At 39.7% G+C, this 16,624-nt stretch overlaps 1 protein-coding gene across 4 annotated transcripts in view; it reads right to left on the bottom strand.

Moving 5' to 3' along the window:
• The window catches only part of AQR (aquarius intron-binding spliceosomal factor), a 117,962-nt gene that overhangs the window by 30,060 nt on the left and 71,278 nt on the right, over positions 1-16,624 (bottom strand). For 3 of the 4 annotated variants that reach the window (XM_061182278.1, XM_061182276.1, XM_061182280.1), the window contains 3 exons: positions 6,103-6,238; positions 3,997-4,206; positions 2,045-2,182 (listed from right to left, as the gene is read on the bottom strand). In XM_061182278.1, coding sequence (XP_061038261.1) covers positions 2,045-2,182; positions 3,997-4,206; positions 6,103-6,238 — 484 coding nt within the window. The remainder of the gene's footprint in view (positions 1-2,044; positions 2,183-3,996; positions 4,207-6,102; positions 6,239-16,624) is intronic. The other variant, XM_061182279.1, reaches the window with a different exon arrangement.

Raw genomic sequence — 16,624 nt, 5'->3', positions numbered from 1 at the left:
AAACTAATTGTTCATATATGCTCTAATTTCTGTGCTACTCATTTTCCCAAAATATGCTTATATTTGTTCAAGACTGGTAGCTGAGCTGGATTTCCACTGTACATGATAAAGTTAAGGTTCAGTTCTGCACTGTTTCTATCGAAACTACCTGAAAGTTTTAGGCATGTGGATGGGTGTCTTCTCTAGCTCTATCTAATGCTAAATTTCCCTATTACAGTGATTAATTAGGTCATCCTGGTGGGAACCTGGGAGAAGGAGGGGTTTAAAAAGCCATGTTTTCTCAGAAGTTCCCATGTGGACTCTGAAGGTGATAGACACAATGTGGAAAACAGAGTGGGAGCAGCTCAAAGACGACAGCTTAAAGAGCCTCTTTCCTGAGAAATAATTCTGCAAATCTAATGTGATTTAACTTATAAAAATATATCTATAGATTCTGTTAGAAAGGAGATTTTAATCACAAAGCAAAATTATGACACAACTATACTGGGTGTTTTAAGGAAGGAAAAGAGTACACAAATGTGCTTGCATGTCTCCTTGGGGACAGCACAGAATCAAAACATATGCCTAATGGAAATTTAACATTCTTTATTGATATAAATGAAAGGACAAAGGAAATACTAGAAGAGTTGAAAGATTAATTAGAGAACAACAGGGGAGTAGGGGACTGCCTTTTTTTAACGTTAAGTAGAGCTAAAAAGTTTTTAAGCTCTTACATCAGATGCATGTGTTAGTTTGATAAAAATAAAACTTCAAAATTAAAAATATAAAAGATGTAAGGGATACTATCAGCACTCATGTTAACTATCTTTAGATGTATATAGCACAATGTAAGAAAATGATCAATGAAAATGTGATAAGCTACAAGTAATGTTTTGTAGAATATGCATGTGAACAGCTGCATGAAAGCATAAAATGCTCTACTTAAACTGCATCATTTCCCTGTATTATTAAACTGATATAATTTAATATCAATCCAAAGTATATTTTATGTGTCAGCCCCAAGAAAAAAATATTTAGGTGAAAAATTCTCACTAATTTGCAAAAGGTAAATTCACACCACTAGGTAAGTTCACACTACCTTTTAATAAATTATCATATTTGTCCTACCTTGCAAATGAGGAAACTTTCATCCAAGATAACAATAATTCTATCACCTTGAATTTATTTAGCATTTATCTTCCAGTGAGCTCATAACATTTAAAAATTGTCAGTTATTTTCATCAACAACAAATGCTTTGCTAACTTTAAATTCAAACCAGTACACAAACACTACAAGTAATGACAGATAAAACAGTTGCAGGGAAGTTAAATGATGTGCATTAAAATCAGAGTTTAGTCAGTATCAATAGCAAAGTTACAAAGTGTCTGCAAATTCAAATTTACTGCTCAATTATTACATTCCATTTCAACTGAGTAACAAGTAACAGGCTGTCTTGCCCTTTAGCTCTCCAGTCCTTATCTTAAGATGAAGTCATTTAAATATCTCCTTTGACAGTCTAAATAACTGTATTACACATTCTCACATAGATGGCTTTTTATTTACTGAATGAACAAATAACTGGGAGTGGATGTGTGCTTAAAAGGTAAACAAGTGTACGGATTTCTAATAGGTGAAAAACGTTGTCAAATATTATTTGTATAAAGCTTTTACTTCTGTTTGGAGATTTTTTTTAACGTAGTGAAAATAAATTAATGTACCTTAACAAGTATTAGAAGTTAGTTAGACAATCATATGGTTATAATGTTACTTAAAGGACATATGTCTGATAACTAAATTTAGAAAAATTAGATTTAGAGTTTACTAATCATATAAACATGGGAGGTTATCATCACTTACAAAAGAGACATTTTAAAGTAATTATAAATGCAAACTTCAGTAAGAAGCAGATGTCCAAGGGAAATGGCCTAGGGAAGGGAAGGGAAGGGAAGGGGAAGGGAAGGGAGGGGAGGGGAGGAGAGGGGAGGGTCAGGGGGAGGGGAAGGGGAAGGGAAGAGAACTAACAGCTGCATAGATGAATTAAGGAACTAAAATATAAGTCTTTACCTTGAAGCCTAACTTGACTAAATCATGTCGTTTTAAGGCAGCATGAGTACAGGTCATAGCAATGATTTTGGCTTCTTTCACCAAAAGGTATTTAGATCTGTCTAGTCCACTGCGAAGCAGTTCGGAGGCTCTAAACTCCTATGGAAGTGGGGGAACAATGAGATACTATTTTAGGAAAATAAACAGTTCATGCATACATTCATACAATCCACTTTATGAGACAATATGAGAAATTAATATAAATATCTCATAAACTAAGCCTAAAGAATCGTAATTCTGTCCATGATTAATAAGGTACTAATTGAGTTCAAATAATAACTGACAGTCAAGCTACAATTTGGACTGTTTTTTTTGGTATAAGATAAAATATTTACAGTATCAACAAAAATACTGAATAAAATATCAATCACCATTGTGTCTATATTACTCAAGGTCTCTCCAGGAAAACAGAAACTACTTCAAGCATTCATAACAAAGGGAATTTATTGCAGGGAGCTCGTTATACAGGTGATGGAGGAGCAGAAAAGCCAACCAGGGAATGGCGAAGTAACCCAGAGATTGGCAACAGCAGGAAATTATGACCATTCCTAGGCTAGGAAGGATAATGAGGAGGAAGTGTTATCAGAGCCCAGAAACTGGGGTACCAGAATAAGCTGGAACTGCGGTGGGCCAGGTCAGCAGAAACTAGAGCCATGGAAGAGACGAAACCTCAGGCCGAGAGAGCTGGTGCAGAAATATCCTGGCTTCTCTCTTTATTCTATTTTTGCCACATTTCTCATTGGCTAAACCCAGACAAAAGTCAGCTGACATGAGAGGCTGGGAAATTAAAACTCCAAGGACCAGTCTCAGCCCTGACCATGGCAGAGGATCCCCCATAGAGGAGAGGAGGGGAACGGACAACAGGTGGATGTGAGGAGCAAACAAGCCCATGCAGAGTACCTAATATCAAGTTTTATCAAATCGGAACATTATATCATACTTACTTCAGACTTTCAAACATTTGTTTTTGTTTTTTAAAAAATAATTAAAGCATCACAGGTACAGGTGGAGGTACCCTGCATATAGCCTTCTTCCCACTCTCTCCCCAGACAGCTATTATAAATTATATGTTTTTATCCTTTTACATTCTATTTATGTAATCATAAACATACTATAATACTGTTTTGCAGGTTTTAAAATTTTATTTATCATTATCATACTACATATATACTACATATATATATACATTATATATTTATTATTCTGTACCTACCATCCATCCATTTCTATCCACCTACTCACACCATACATCAGTGTTTACTGAACATCTATTATGTGCCAGATATTGTTGTAGGAATAAAATCATATCTAAAAGGTACAAAGACTTTAAAAAAGACATGGTCTTTGTCCTTTTTATCTGAAGTAATCCTAAACGTTCTTACTGAGGAATCTGAGCCTGAATGCGATCTTTTTACAGCACTGCTGTAGTCTTCCAATGATGTTTCCAATAAGGAATGAGAAAACTATGAAGCACCCCAGGGCTCCCTGGGTTCCACACATATTCTTCTCTGTCCCCTTTATATAGTGGCGATTCTTATTTCACCTTAATAATCAGGAACAGTCATCCTGGCTAACATAGCAACCTCATTTTTTGTTTACAGATCAAAGGCATAAAGAACTTAGAATGGCCAAATTCCAAATCAAAGAACCATTGTTAAATCTCCTAATGAAAGCATTCCTTTCTTAAATACTAAGACTTTCACACCAGAAAAGCCAGAAAAATGGGGATTCAATTCATATCTTAATTTTTACTTATTTCTTCAACTAGAAAAATAAATGCTTCCAATAATCTCACTTAAAAGTAATAACCTGGTTTGCTAGATTTGAATATTCCACTTACTACATTTTAAAAAAAACAACAAACTAAGCTTAAAACCTTTAAAGGAAAGTTAAAAGAACTTGAGAACCCTTACCTCAAGCTGAGTAAAGATTTTCTTAATATGCCTGAAACATCCTTCAGCAATTTCCATGTCTTCTTCATAAGATCGGCCTTTAAAAATGGGTTGAGGGGCATTTGCAAAGTACTCATGAAAAGGGAAGAAAGTGGAGACTTCAGTGACATCTGGCAACGTGTTACCTTTATTTTTCACTTTGCTGATATACTCTTCCCAACGAGACATTACCTGTAAGAAAAAAAGAGACTTGAGGTTAAATTTGCCAGCTCTTATATGTTTTAAATAATAAAATAAAAAACGAATTGAGTAAAAATAAGATTTGGTAGGTAAAAGAAAAGGAAAAGGAAAAGAAAAGCAATCTTTGACCCAACAGGACTATTTCTTATCCAAGTCACTGATAGACTGCCCTTCTTTTATAAAAGTAACCTTTAAGACTGTAGGAAAAAAACCTCTTTGATAAAAAATGTACGGATGGGATGGGAAAGAACCTCAGGATCATCTCATGGGACTTTATCTCAGACATTTCAGATTTTCTATGCATATTCAAAACAATTTATGATTGATGATCAAAAAAAAAAAAAAACAACCTCTCTGGACAAAGAAATTCCTCATTTTTTCACTATTTCAGTTTCTCTCCATATATGGTTAAGTTCAGCTCTAGTAGCTTTTTAATCAATTTAGCACTTGTCAACCCTTATCCTAGACCTTCATAATTTTTCCAATTCTCTTTAGTATACTTATAAAGAACTTCTGGTTAAGCTGCGTATATATTTGAAAGCTCATTTTATGACTTTTGTGACATAGGTAGTTCAATTACCTCCTGCTATAAATGTTAACTATGGCTCTACTCAGTTCCTGCTTAATCTCCATTTTTGTAATTCTCTCAGTTTTTCTGTTATAATTTCAGTGTTTCTCAAAGTGTGGTCCTTAGGCAGAATATCTGAAAAGCTAAATAAAAATGTAGATACCTGGATGCCACACCTTACTAAAACAAAGTCTCTGGGGACAGAGCTTGAGAATTCCCTTTTTAAACAACTTTCCCAATGTGATTATTGTGTGTTCAAAATTGTGAGGCCTTGTGAGGCCTCAAGTTCATATTTCTCAAATTTATTACCTAAGGTTCTATAATTTATATATTATTTCTATTACTGTTAAAACTAGTTTTCACTGAGAGCCTAGTGATTTTTATTTTGTGACAAACATGCATTTAAGCATGATCTTTATTCCATTATTCAAAGTTCTTAATGGTCTAAATCTAATGCAGACAACTTTGCAAGATCATGCATATGTCCTGTGTTTCACAAGGAACCATGAAATCAGCTTATTCTGAACGGACTCAACTGGTTTATCTGCTTATAATGAGCATAAACTCTTTTTTTCATATATATTTTACAATTTCAGTGTTATGATTTATACCTAAAATATACAAATAGCATTAGAACAAAGAGAACAAATACAGTTATACAAAAATCTTCATTATTTATGTTTAATCCATTTAAAATTATTAGTAAACCAGTTGATTTTTAAAGTTTATTTTTATTTATTTTATTTGGCTTTACATTTCTCATTAATTTTCACACCCCCAAACAAGAGCAAAAACATGCCTCTAAATTGAAGTCAAAGAATGTTTAACTTAAACTCTTACTTTGAAATTAATTCTAAAACAAAATGTACTTCTAGAAATTTAAAAAGAAAGTATGTTTTTCTTCATTACTTGATTAATATGCATAGCAAAAGTAAGTTAAAGAACTGTATTTGTTACCACTGGGTAGCTAGACTGGTTATAGTTCTATAGTTATGAAAACAAAACAAAAAAAAAAAAAAGAGAGAGAGAGAGACTAGAAACTTTGTCAATAGCAAGAAAAAAAAAAAAAAGATTTTAAAGTAGCAACATTGGCCTTTCACTGAATAAGTCATCAAGCAAAGTTATTTAGCAAACAAAAGTGAAGATAACAGGAAATACAAACATTTAACACTCACAAACATAGCTTTGGCAATAGCATATATTTTAATCTACTCAACAAAAAAGTAAGCTTTCAAGAAAGGATCTCCAGAACCCATCCCAGTTTCCGACTGAAGACCATATTACAATAAAGTATGATTTAAAAACCCTTCATCTCTTACCTGATATAAGAAGAAATAGCCTGCAGTTTCACAAGTATATGAAGCATCTCCTGGAACCCCTAGACTCTTTTGTAATCGTTTGACTTCTTCTAAAAGTTCTATTCTTCGAGCTAGGACATAATTAACTCTTCCATACCTAAAAATTTCAATTAAGCAAAAAGGCAAAATTACATAATGAAGAGACTTGCAAGGAAACTGTCAGCAAAATATTTAAGAAAATCATAATAGAAACGATAAATGGCCAAAGAGAAAAAAAGAACGGTAGAAAACATAAGTTTATATTTACTATAAGTGACAGTTCTTGAGTTATTTTATACTAAAGCTACTTGAAATGTACCCTATGGATCAGGGCTGATCTGCAAATGTGTTAGTGGTCTGTGAGACAGGAAAATCAACTACATTACTAAACACACCTCTGGTTCAGCTTTTTTTCTTTTTTTCTTCATAAAAAGACCTTCACAAAAAAGGAAACACTACAGTGCATTCAGGTGCTAGTGCATCTCATAACAGACCAGAATATAGTTTACAGATTGGCTACTCTGAATAGCACCATCATAAAAGTAGATTAGCTCTAAAGGTTTTGAAAAGTAATTTTAAAATTTATTTGATCATTCTTTGGCATAGAGCATGGAGCTTGGCATCTGGACCAAGTATGTTCATAAATGTTTGCTGAATGAGTAAGAAAACTAAAATTTGGAGAGTACCCGGCCCAGAGATAGGTAGTTAAGAAAAAAAGTGGAACCAGAATTGGATCCCAAAGCCTATGTATACTCTTTCCACCATAAAAAGTGCCTCCTTCAATCCTTTAACACTAATTTAAAAAAAAAAAAAGCAACATACAATGAAATTCTATGTAATATTTGCTCAATTATTCTGTAAATCTAAAACTATACTAAAAAAAAGTCTACTAATTAATTTTAAAGAGCAAGGTACAGGAACACCTCATTTTATTGTGCTTCACTTTATTGCACTTTGCAGATAATGCATTTTTTACAAATTGAAGGTTTGTGGTAACCCTGCATTGAGCAAGTCTATCAGTGCTGTTTTTTCCAAAAGCATTTGCTAACTTCATGTCTCTGTGTCACATTTTGGAAATTCTTGAACTATTTCAAACATTTTCATCATTATTACATTTGCTATCTGTGATATGTAATCTTTGATATTACTATTGTAATTGTTTTGGGGTGCCACAAACCATGACCATGTAAGATGGCAAACTTAACTGATAAATGTTGTGTGTGTGTTCTGATTTGCTCCATCAATTGGCCATTCCCCCATATTTCTCCCTCTCCTCAGGCCTCCTTATTCCCTGAGACACAACAATATTGAAGTTAAGGCCAATTAATAACCCTACAATGGCCTCTCAGTGTTCAGTTGCATGTCTCACTTCAAATCAAAAGCTAGAAATGATTAAGGTTAGTGAGGAAGGCATGTTGAAAGCTGAGACAGGCCAAAAGCTAGGTCTCTTGCACCAAACAGTTAGTGAAGTTGTGAACGCAAAGGAAAAGTTCTTGAAGGGAATTAAAATTGCTATTCCAGGGACTTCCCTGGTGGCGCAGTGGTTACAAATCCGCCTGCCAATGCAGGGGACGCACGTTCGAGCCCTGGTCCGGGAAGATCCCACGTGCCGCGGAGCAACCAACCAAGCCTGTGCACTACAACTACTGAGCCTGTGCTCTAGAGCCCGCGAGCCACGACTACTGAAGCCCACGCACCTAGAGCCCGTGCTTCGCAACAAGAGAAGCCACCGCAATGAGAAGCCCGCGCACCACAATGAAGAGTAGCCCCCGCTCGCTGCAACTAGAGAAAAGCCCGCGCGCAGCAACAAAGACCCAACGCAGCCAAAAATAAATAAATAAATAAATAAATAAATAAATTTTTTTTAAAAAGTGCTACTCCAGTGAACACACGAACGATAAGAAAGTAAAACAGCCTTATTGCTGATATGAAAAAAAGCTTTAGTGGTTTGGACAGAAGATCAAACTAGCCACAACATTCTCTTAAGCCAAAGCCTAATCCAGACAAAGCAAGGCCGTAACTCACTCTCTTTAATTCTAGTAAGGTTGAGACAGGTGAGGGAGCAGCAGCAGAAGAGTTTGAATCTAGCCAAGGCTGGTTCATGAGGTTTTAGGAAAGAAGCTGTCTCCAAAACGTAAAAGTGCAGCGTGAAGCAGCAAGTGCCGATGTAGAAGCTGCAGCACGTTATACAAAAGATCTAGCTGTGATAATGAAGGTGGCTACACTAAACAACAGATTTTCAGTGTAGAAAAAATACAGCCTTCTACTGGAAGAAGATGCCATCTAGGACTTCCATAGCTAGAGAGGAGAAGTCAGTGCCCAGCTTCAAAGGTTCAAAGGACAGGCTGACTCTCTTCTCAGGGGCTAATGCTGCTGGTGACTCTAAGTTGAAGCCAATGCTCATTCACCATTCCAGAAATCCTAGGGCCCTTAAGACTTATGCTAAATCTACTCTGCTTGCGTTGTGTTAATGGAACAAAGCCTGGATGACAGCACATCTGTTTACAACATGGTTTACTGAATATTTTAAGCCCACTGTTTGCACCTACTGCTCAGGAAAAAAGATTCCTTTCAAAATATTACTGCTCATTGACAATGCACCTGGTACGCAAGAACTCTGAAGGAGGTGTACAATGATATTCATGTTGTTTTCAGGCCTGCTAACACAACATCTGTTCTGCAGCCCATGCATCAAGGAGTCATTCGACTTTCAAGTCTTATTTTTTAAGAAATACATTTTGTAAGACTATAGCTGCCATAGACAGTGATTCCTCTGATGGTTCTAGGCAAAATAAACAGAAAATCTTCTGGAAAGGATTCACCATTTTAGATGCCATTAAGGACATTCGTGATTCACTGGAAGAGGTCAAGATATCAAAATTAACAGGAGTTTGGAAGAAGTTGATCCTAACCCTCCTGGATGACTTTCAGGGGATTAGGACTTCAGTGGAGGAAAAAAAACTGCAGTTGTGGTAGAAGTAGCGAGAGAACTAGAATCAGAAGTAGAACCTGAAGATGGGACTGAATTGCCTCAATCTCAAGATAACACTTTAACAGATGAGGAGTTGCCTCTTATGGGAGAGCAAAGAAAGAAGTTTCTTGAGATGGAATCTATTCCTGGTGAAGATGACATGAAGAATGTTGAAATAACCACAAAGGATTTAGAATATTACATAAATTTAGTTGACAAAGTAGCAGCAGAGTTTGGTAGCGTTGACTCTAATTTTGAAAGAAGTTCTATTGTGGGTAAAATACTACCAAGCAGCATTGCCTGCTACAGAGAAATCATTCGAGAAAGGAAGATTCAATCCACATGGCAAATTTCATTGCTGTCCTATTTTAGTAAGTTGCCATAGCCCCCCCAACCTTCAGCAACCACCACCCTGATCAGTCAGCAGCTATCAACGTTGAGGCAAGACCCTCCACCAGCAAAGATTACAGCCTGTTGAAGGCTCAGATGATGCCTAGCATTTTTTAGTAATAGAGTATTTTTTAACTAAGGCATATACATTGCTTTTTTAGACATAATGCTATTGCACACTTAGTAGACTATAGTATAGTGTAAACAATACTTTTATATGCACTGGGAAGCCAAAAAATCGCTTTATTGTGATAGACACTTGATTATGATGGTCTGGAACTGAATCTGCAAAGTCTCTGTGGTATGCCTGTACACAATTATAAATAATAGCATAGTTACAGATGATTATTGAAAAAGAGACTAATAAAAACTTGTTTGGGAGAAGTAGCATTATGAGTGATCACTCCCTCTCTGCTATCTTACTAGATACAAAAATTTTTCTTTAGGGAAAGTGATATTAATTTTATTGTGAAACAATATTCACTATTTTTCTTTTTAATTATGACAAAGAGAGAAATATGAAATAAATGCACAATCAAACAAGCACACACACTATTAACAAGATCTGGAGCTTGACTTGCCTATCAGAAAGCAAAAAGTACTTTTTTCCTAAGAAACTTGGTAGTACCTGAAATCATTTCAAAAATTCTGCTGCTTTTCTATTATAATATCTTTAAATACCAGAAATTGAACTGCATCACACTTATAATTACACTATTTAGCATTCCATGAGCACCCATACATTCAATGAATTATGGATTGGTAGATTTTACAGTTGAGCCCACTGGTGTAAGTTAGGTTTAATAAGAAGAAATACCCATGGGAAGAATTCAGGGAAGCATTACAAGCTGATCCAAAATTAAGAATCTACAGCCCTAAATAAATTAATGTGTGTTGACCTTGCCCTCTGACTTTTCAAAAGCTAAAAAATTTTGGGAGGGGGACCTTCAAGATGGCAGAGGAGTAAGACGTGGAGATCACCTTCCTCCCCACAAATACATCAAATATACATCTACATGTGGAACAACTCCTACAGAACATCTACTGAACGCTGGCAGAAGACCTCAGACTTCCCAAAAGGCAAGAAAATACCCACATACCTGGGTAGGGCAAAAGAAAAAAGGAAAAACAGAGACAAAAGAATAGGGACGGGGCCTGCACCTCTGGGAGGGAGCTGTGAAGGAGGAAAAGTTTCCACACACTAGGAAGCTCCTTCACTGGCAGAGACGGCACGTGGCGGGGGGGGGAAGCTTTGGAGCCACGGAGGAGAGCGCAGAAACAGGGGTGCAGAGGGCAAAGTGGAGATTCCTGCACAGAGGATCGGTGCTGACCAGCACTCACCAGCCTGAGAGGCTTGTCTGCTCACCCGCCGGGGAGGGTGGGGGCTGGGAGCTGAGGCTCGGGCTTCGGAGATCAGATCCCAGGGAGAGGACTGGGGTTGACTGCGTGAACACAGCCTGAAGGGGGCTAGTGCGCCACAGCGAGCCGGGAGGGAGTCCGGGGAAAAGTCTGGAGCTGCCTAAGAGGCAAGAGACCACTGTTTCGGGGTGTGCGAGGAGAGGGGATTCAGAGCACCGCCTAAATGAGCTCCAGAAACGGGCCTGCACCGCAGCTATAAGCGCGGACACCAGAGATGGGCATGAAACGCTAAGGCTGCTCCTGCAGCCACCAAGAAGCCTGTGTGCAAGCACACGTCACTGTCCACACCCGCCTCCCCCTCCCAACCCCCGGGAACCTGTGCAGCCCACCACTGCCAGGGTCCCGTGATCCAGGGATAACTTCCGCAGGAGACCACATGGCGTACCCAGGCTGTTGCAACGTCATGCCAGCCTCTGCCGCCTCAGGCTCACCCCATATCCAATTATAATTAGCACACCTCTCCCTCCCCCCAGCCTGAATAAGCAAGAGCCCCCTAATCAGTCACTCCTTTAACCCCCTCCTGTATGGGTGGTGAACAGATGCCTGAGGGCAACCTACATGCTGAGGTGGGCCAAAATTAAAGCTGAACCCCAAGAGCTGTGCAAACAAAGAAGAGAAAGGGAAACTTCTCTGTGAAGCCTCAGGAGCAGCAGATTAAATCCCCACAATCAACTTGAGGTACCCTGCCTCTCCGGAATACCTGAATAGACAACGAATCGTCCCAAAATTGTGGCAGTGGACTTTGGGAGCAACTGTAAGACTTTGGGTTTGCTGTCTGCGACTGATTTGTTTCTGATTTTTATGTTTATCTTAGTTTAGTGTTTAGTGCTTGTTATCATTAGTGGATTTGTTTACTGGTTTGGTTGCTCTCTTTTTTATTTTTAATTTTTATTATTTTCTTTATGTTAATAACTTTAAAAAAATATTTTTATTTATTTATTTATTTTTTCTTTCTTCCTTTCTTTTTTCCTCCATTTTATTCTGAACCATGTGGCTGACAGGGTCTTTGTGCTCTGGCCTGGTGTCAGGCCTGAGCCTCTGAGGTGGGAGAGCCGAGATCAGGACATTGGACCACCAGAGGCCTCCCAGCCCCATGTAATATCAATCGGCAAGAGTTCTCCCACAGATCTCCGTCTCAACACTAAGACCCAGCTCCACCCAACGGCCAGCTAACTCCAGTGCTGGATGCCCCATACCACACAACTAGCAAGACAGGCACACAAACCCACCCATTAGCAGAAAGGCTGCCTAAAATCATACTAAGTTCATAGACACCCCAAAGCACACCAATGGACACGGCCCTGCCCTCCAGAAAGACAAAATCCAGCCCCACCCACAAGAACATAGGCACCAGACCCCTCCACAAGCCACTGAACCAACCTCAGCCACTGGGGGCAGACACCAAAAACAACGGGAACTATGAACCTGCAGCCTGCGAAAAGGAGACCCCAAACACAGTAAGTTAAACAAAATGAGAAGACAGAGAAATATGCAGGAGATGAAGGAGCAAGGTAAAAACCCATCAGACCAAATAAATGAAGTGGAAATAGGCAGTCTACCTGAAAAAGAATTCAGAGTAATGATAGGAAAGATGATCCAAAATCTTGGAAACAGAATGGAGAAAATACAAGAAATGTTTAAAAAGCACCTAGAAAAACTAAGAGCAAACAAACAATGATGAACAGCAGGATAAATGAAATTAAAAATTCTCTAGAAGGAATCAATAGCAGAATAACTGAGGCAGAAGAATGGATAAGTGACCTGGAAGATAAAATAATGGAAATTAACTACCACAGAACAGAATAAAGAAGAAAGAATGAAAGGAATTGAGGACAGTCTCAGAGACCTCTGGGACAACATTAAAAGCAACAACATTCGAATTATATGGGTCCCAGAAGAAGAAGACAAAAAGAAAGGGCCTGAGAAAATATTTGAAGAGATTATAGCTGAAAATTTCCCTAACATGGGAAAGGAAATAGTCAAGTCCAGGAAGCATAGAGAGTCCCATACAGGATAAATCCCAGGAGAAACATGCCAAGACACATATTAATCAAACTATCAAAAACTAAATACAAATAAAAAAATATTAAAAGCAGCAAGGGAAAAGCAACAAATAACATACAAGGGAATCCCCATAAAGGTTAACAGCTGATCTTTCAGCAGAAACTCTGCAAACCAGAAGGAAGTGGCAGGACATATTTAAAGTGATGAAAGGGAAAAACCTACAACCAAGATTACTCTACCCAGCAAGGATCTCATTCAGATTCAATGGAGAAATTAAAACCTCTACAGACAAGCAAAAGCCAAGAGAATTCAGCACTGCCAAACCAGCCTTACAACAAACACTAAAGGAACTTCTCTAGGCAGGAAACACAAGAGAAGGAAAAGACCTACAAAAACAAACCCAAAACAATTAAGAAAATGGTAATAGGAACATACGTATCAATAATTACCTTAAATGTAAATGGATTAAATGCTCCAACCAAAAGACATAGACTGGCTGAATGGATACAAAAACAAGACCCGTATATATGCTGTCTACTAGGGACCCACTTCAGACCTAGGGACACATACAGACTGAAAGTGAGGGGATGGAAAAAGATATTCCATGCAAAGGGAAATCAAAAGAAAGCTGGAGTAGCAATTCTCATATCAGAAAATATAGACTTTAAAGACTATTACAAGAGACAAAGAAGGACACTACATAATGATCAAGGGATCAATCCAAGAAGATGATATAACAATTGTAAATATTTATGCACCCAACATAGGAGCACCTCAATACATAAGGCAAATGCTAACAGCCATTAAAGAAGAAATCGACAGTAACACAAAAAAGTAGGGGACTTTAACACCCCATTTTCACCAGTGCACAGATCATCCAAAATGAAAATAAATAGGGAAACACAAGGTTTAAAGGACACATTAAACAAGATGGACTTAACTGATATTTATAGGACATTCCATCCAAAAACAACAGAATACACTTTGTTCTCAAGTGCTCATGGAACATTCTCCAGGATAGACCATATCTTGGGTCACAAATCAAGCCTTGGTAAATTTAAGAAAACTGAAATCGTATCAAGTATCTTTTCCGACCACAATGCTATGAGACCAGATATCAATTACAGGAAAAAAACTGTAAAAACTACAAACACACAGAGGCTAAACAATACACTACTAAATAACCAAAAGATCACTGAAGAAACCAAAATGGAAATCAAAAAATACCTAGAAACAAATGACACTGAAAACACAACGACTCAAAACCTATGGGACGCAGCAAAAGCAGTTCTAAGAGGGAAGTTTATAGCAATACAATCCTACCTCAAGAAACAAGAAACAACTCAAATAAACAACCTAACCTTACACCTAAAGCAATTAGAGAAAGAACAAAAAACCCCCAAAGTTAGCAGAATGAAAGAAATCATAAAGATCAGATCAGAAGTAAATGAAAAAGAAATGAAGGAAACAATAGCAAAGATCAATAAAACTAAAAGCTGGTTCTTTGGGAAGATAAAAAAAATTGATAAACCATTAGCCAGACTCATCAAGAAAAAAAGGGAGAAGACTCAAATCAACAGAATTAGAAATGAAAAAGGAGAAGTAACAACTGATACTGCAGAAATACAAAGGATCATGAGAGATTACTACAAGCCACTATATGTCAGTAAAATGGACAACCTGGAAGAAATGGACACATTCTTAGAAAAGCACAACCTTCCGAGACTGAACCAAGAAGAAATAGAAAATATAAACAGACCAATCACAAGCACTGAAATTGAAACTGTGATTAAAAAATCTTCCAACAAACAAAAGCGCAGGACCAGATGGTTTCACAGGCGAATTCTATCAAACATTTAGAGAAGACCTAACACCTATCCTTCTCAAACTCTTCCAAAATATAGCAGAGGGAAACACTCCAAAACTCATTCTATGAGGCCACCATCACCCTGATACCAAATCTAGACAAAGATTTCACAAAAAAAGAAAACTACAGGCCAGTATCATTGATGAACATAGATGCAAAAATCCTCAACAAAATACTAGCAAACAGAATCCAACAGCACAGTAAAAGGACCATACACCATGATCAAGTGGGGTTTACCCCAGGAATGCAAGGATTCTTCAATATATGCAAATCGGGGGGGAGGGGCAAGATGGCGGAAGAGTAAGACGCGGAGATCACCTTCCTCCCCACAGATACATGAGAAATACATCTACACGTGGAACTGCTCCTACAGAACACCCACTGAACGCTGGCAGAAGACGTCAGACCTCCCAAAAGGCAAGAAAATCCCCACGTACTTGGGTAGGGCAAAAGAAAAAAGAAATAACAGAGACAAAAGAATAGGGACGGGACCTGCACCAGTGGGAGGGAGCTGTGAAGGAGGAAAGGTTTCCACACACTAGGAAGCCCCTTCGTGGGCAGAGACTGCGGGTAGCAGAGGGGGGAAGCTTCGGAGCCACGGAGGAGAGCGCAGCCACATTGGTGCGGAGGGCAAAGCGGAGATTCCCGCACAGAGGAGCGGTGCCGACTAGCACTCACCAGCCCGAGAGGCTTGTCTGCTCAGCCGCCGGGGCGGGCGGGGCCTGGGAGCTGGGGCTCGGGCTTCGGTGCTAGCCGGGAGGGAGTCCGGGAAAAAGACTGCAGCTGCCAAAGAGGCAAGAGAATTTTTCTTGCCTCTTTGTTTCGCTGCGCGCAAGGAGAGGGGACTCAGAGCGCCGCCTAAACGAGCTCCAGAGACGGGCGCGAGCCGCGGCTATCAGCGCGGATCCCACAGCAACAGGGACGCAGAGGGAAAAACGGAGAGATTCCCGCACAGAGGCTCGGCGCCGAGCAGCACTCACCAGCCCGAGAGGCTTGTCAGCTCACCCGCCGGGGCGGGCGGGGGCTGGGAGCTGAGGCGCGGGCTTCGGTCGGATCCCAGGGAGAGGACTGGGGTTGGCTGCGTGAACACAGCCTGAAGGGTCTAGCGCACCACAACTAGCCGGGAGGGTGCACGAGAAAAAGTCTGCAGCTGCCGAAGAGGCGGGAGACTTTTTCTTGCCTCTTTGTTTCGCGGCGTGCAAGGAGAGGGGATTCAGAGCGCCACTTGGACGAACTCCAGAGACGGGCGCGAGCCGCGGCTATCAGCGCGGACCCCAGAGACGGGCATGGGACGCTAGGGCTGCTGCTGCCGCCACCAAACAGCCTGTGGGCGAGCACAGGTCATTCTCCACACCGCCCCTCCCGGGAGCCTGTGCAGCCCGCCACGGCCAGGCTCCCGTAATCCGGGGACAACTTCCCCGGGAGAGCGCACGGCGCGCCTCGGGCTGGTGCAACGTCACGACGCCTCTGCCGCCGCAGGCTCGCCCCGCCTCCTCCGTACCGCTCCCTCCCCCCGCCTGAGTGAGCCAGAGCCCCCGAATCAGCTGCTCCTTTAACCCCGTTCTGTCTGGGCGGGGAACAGACGCCCTCAGGGGACCTACATGCAGAGGCGGGTCCAAATCCAAAGCTGAACCCCGGGAGCTGTACGAACAAAGAAGAGAAAGGGAAATCTCTCCCAGCAGCCTCAGAAGCAGCGGATTAAAGCTCCACAAACAACTTGATGTGCCTGCATCTGTTGAATACCTGAATAGACAACGAATCATCCCAAATTTAGGAGATGGACTTTGGGAGCAGGATATATTAACTCTTCCTCTTTTCCTTTTTTTTGTGAGTGTAGATGTGTATGCTTCTGG

Source organism: Eubalaena glacialis, chromosome 2 (assembly GCF_028564815.1).
Source record: "Eubalaena glacialis isolate mEubGla1 chromosome 2, mEubGla1.1.hap2.+ XY, whole genome shotgun sequence".
NCBI classification, from domain to species: domain Eukaryota; kingdom Metazoa; phylum Chordata; class Mammalia; order Artiodactyla; family Balaenidae; genus Eubalaena; species Eubalaena glacialis.
This window is presented reverse-complemented; position numbering and strand designations above follow the sequence as displayed.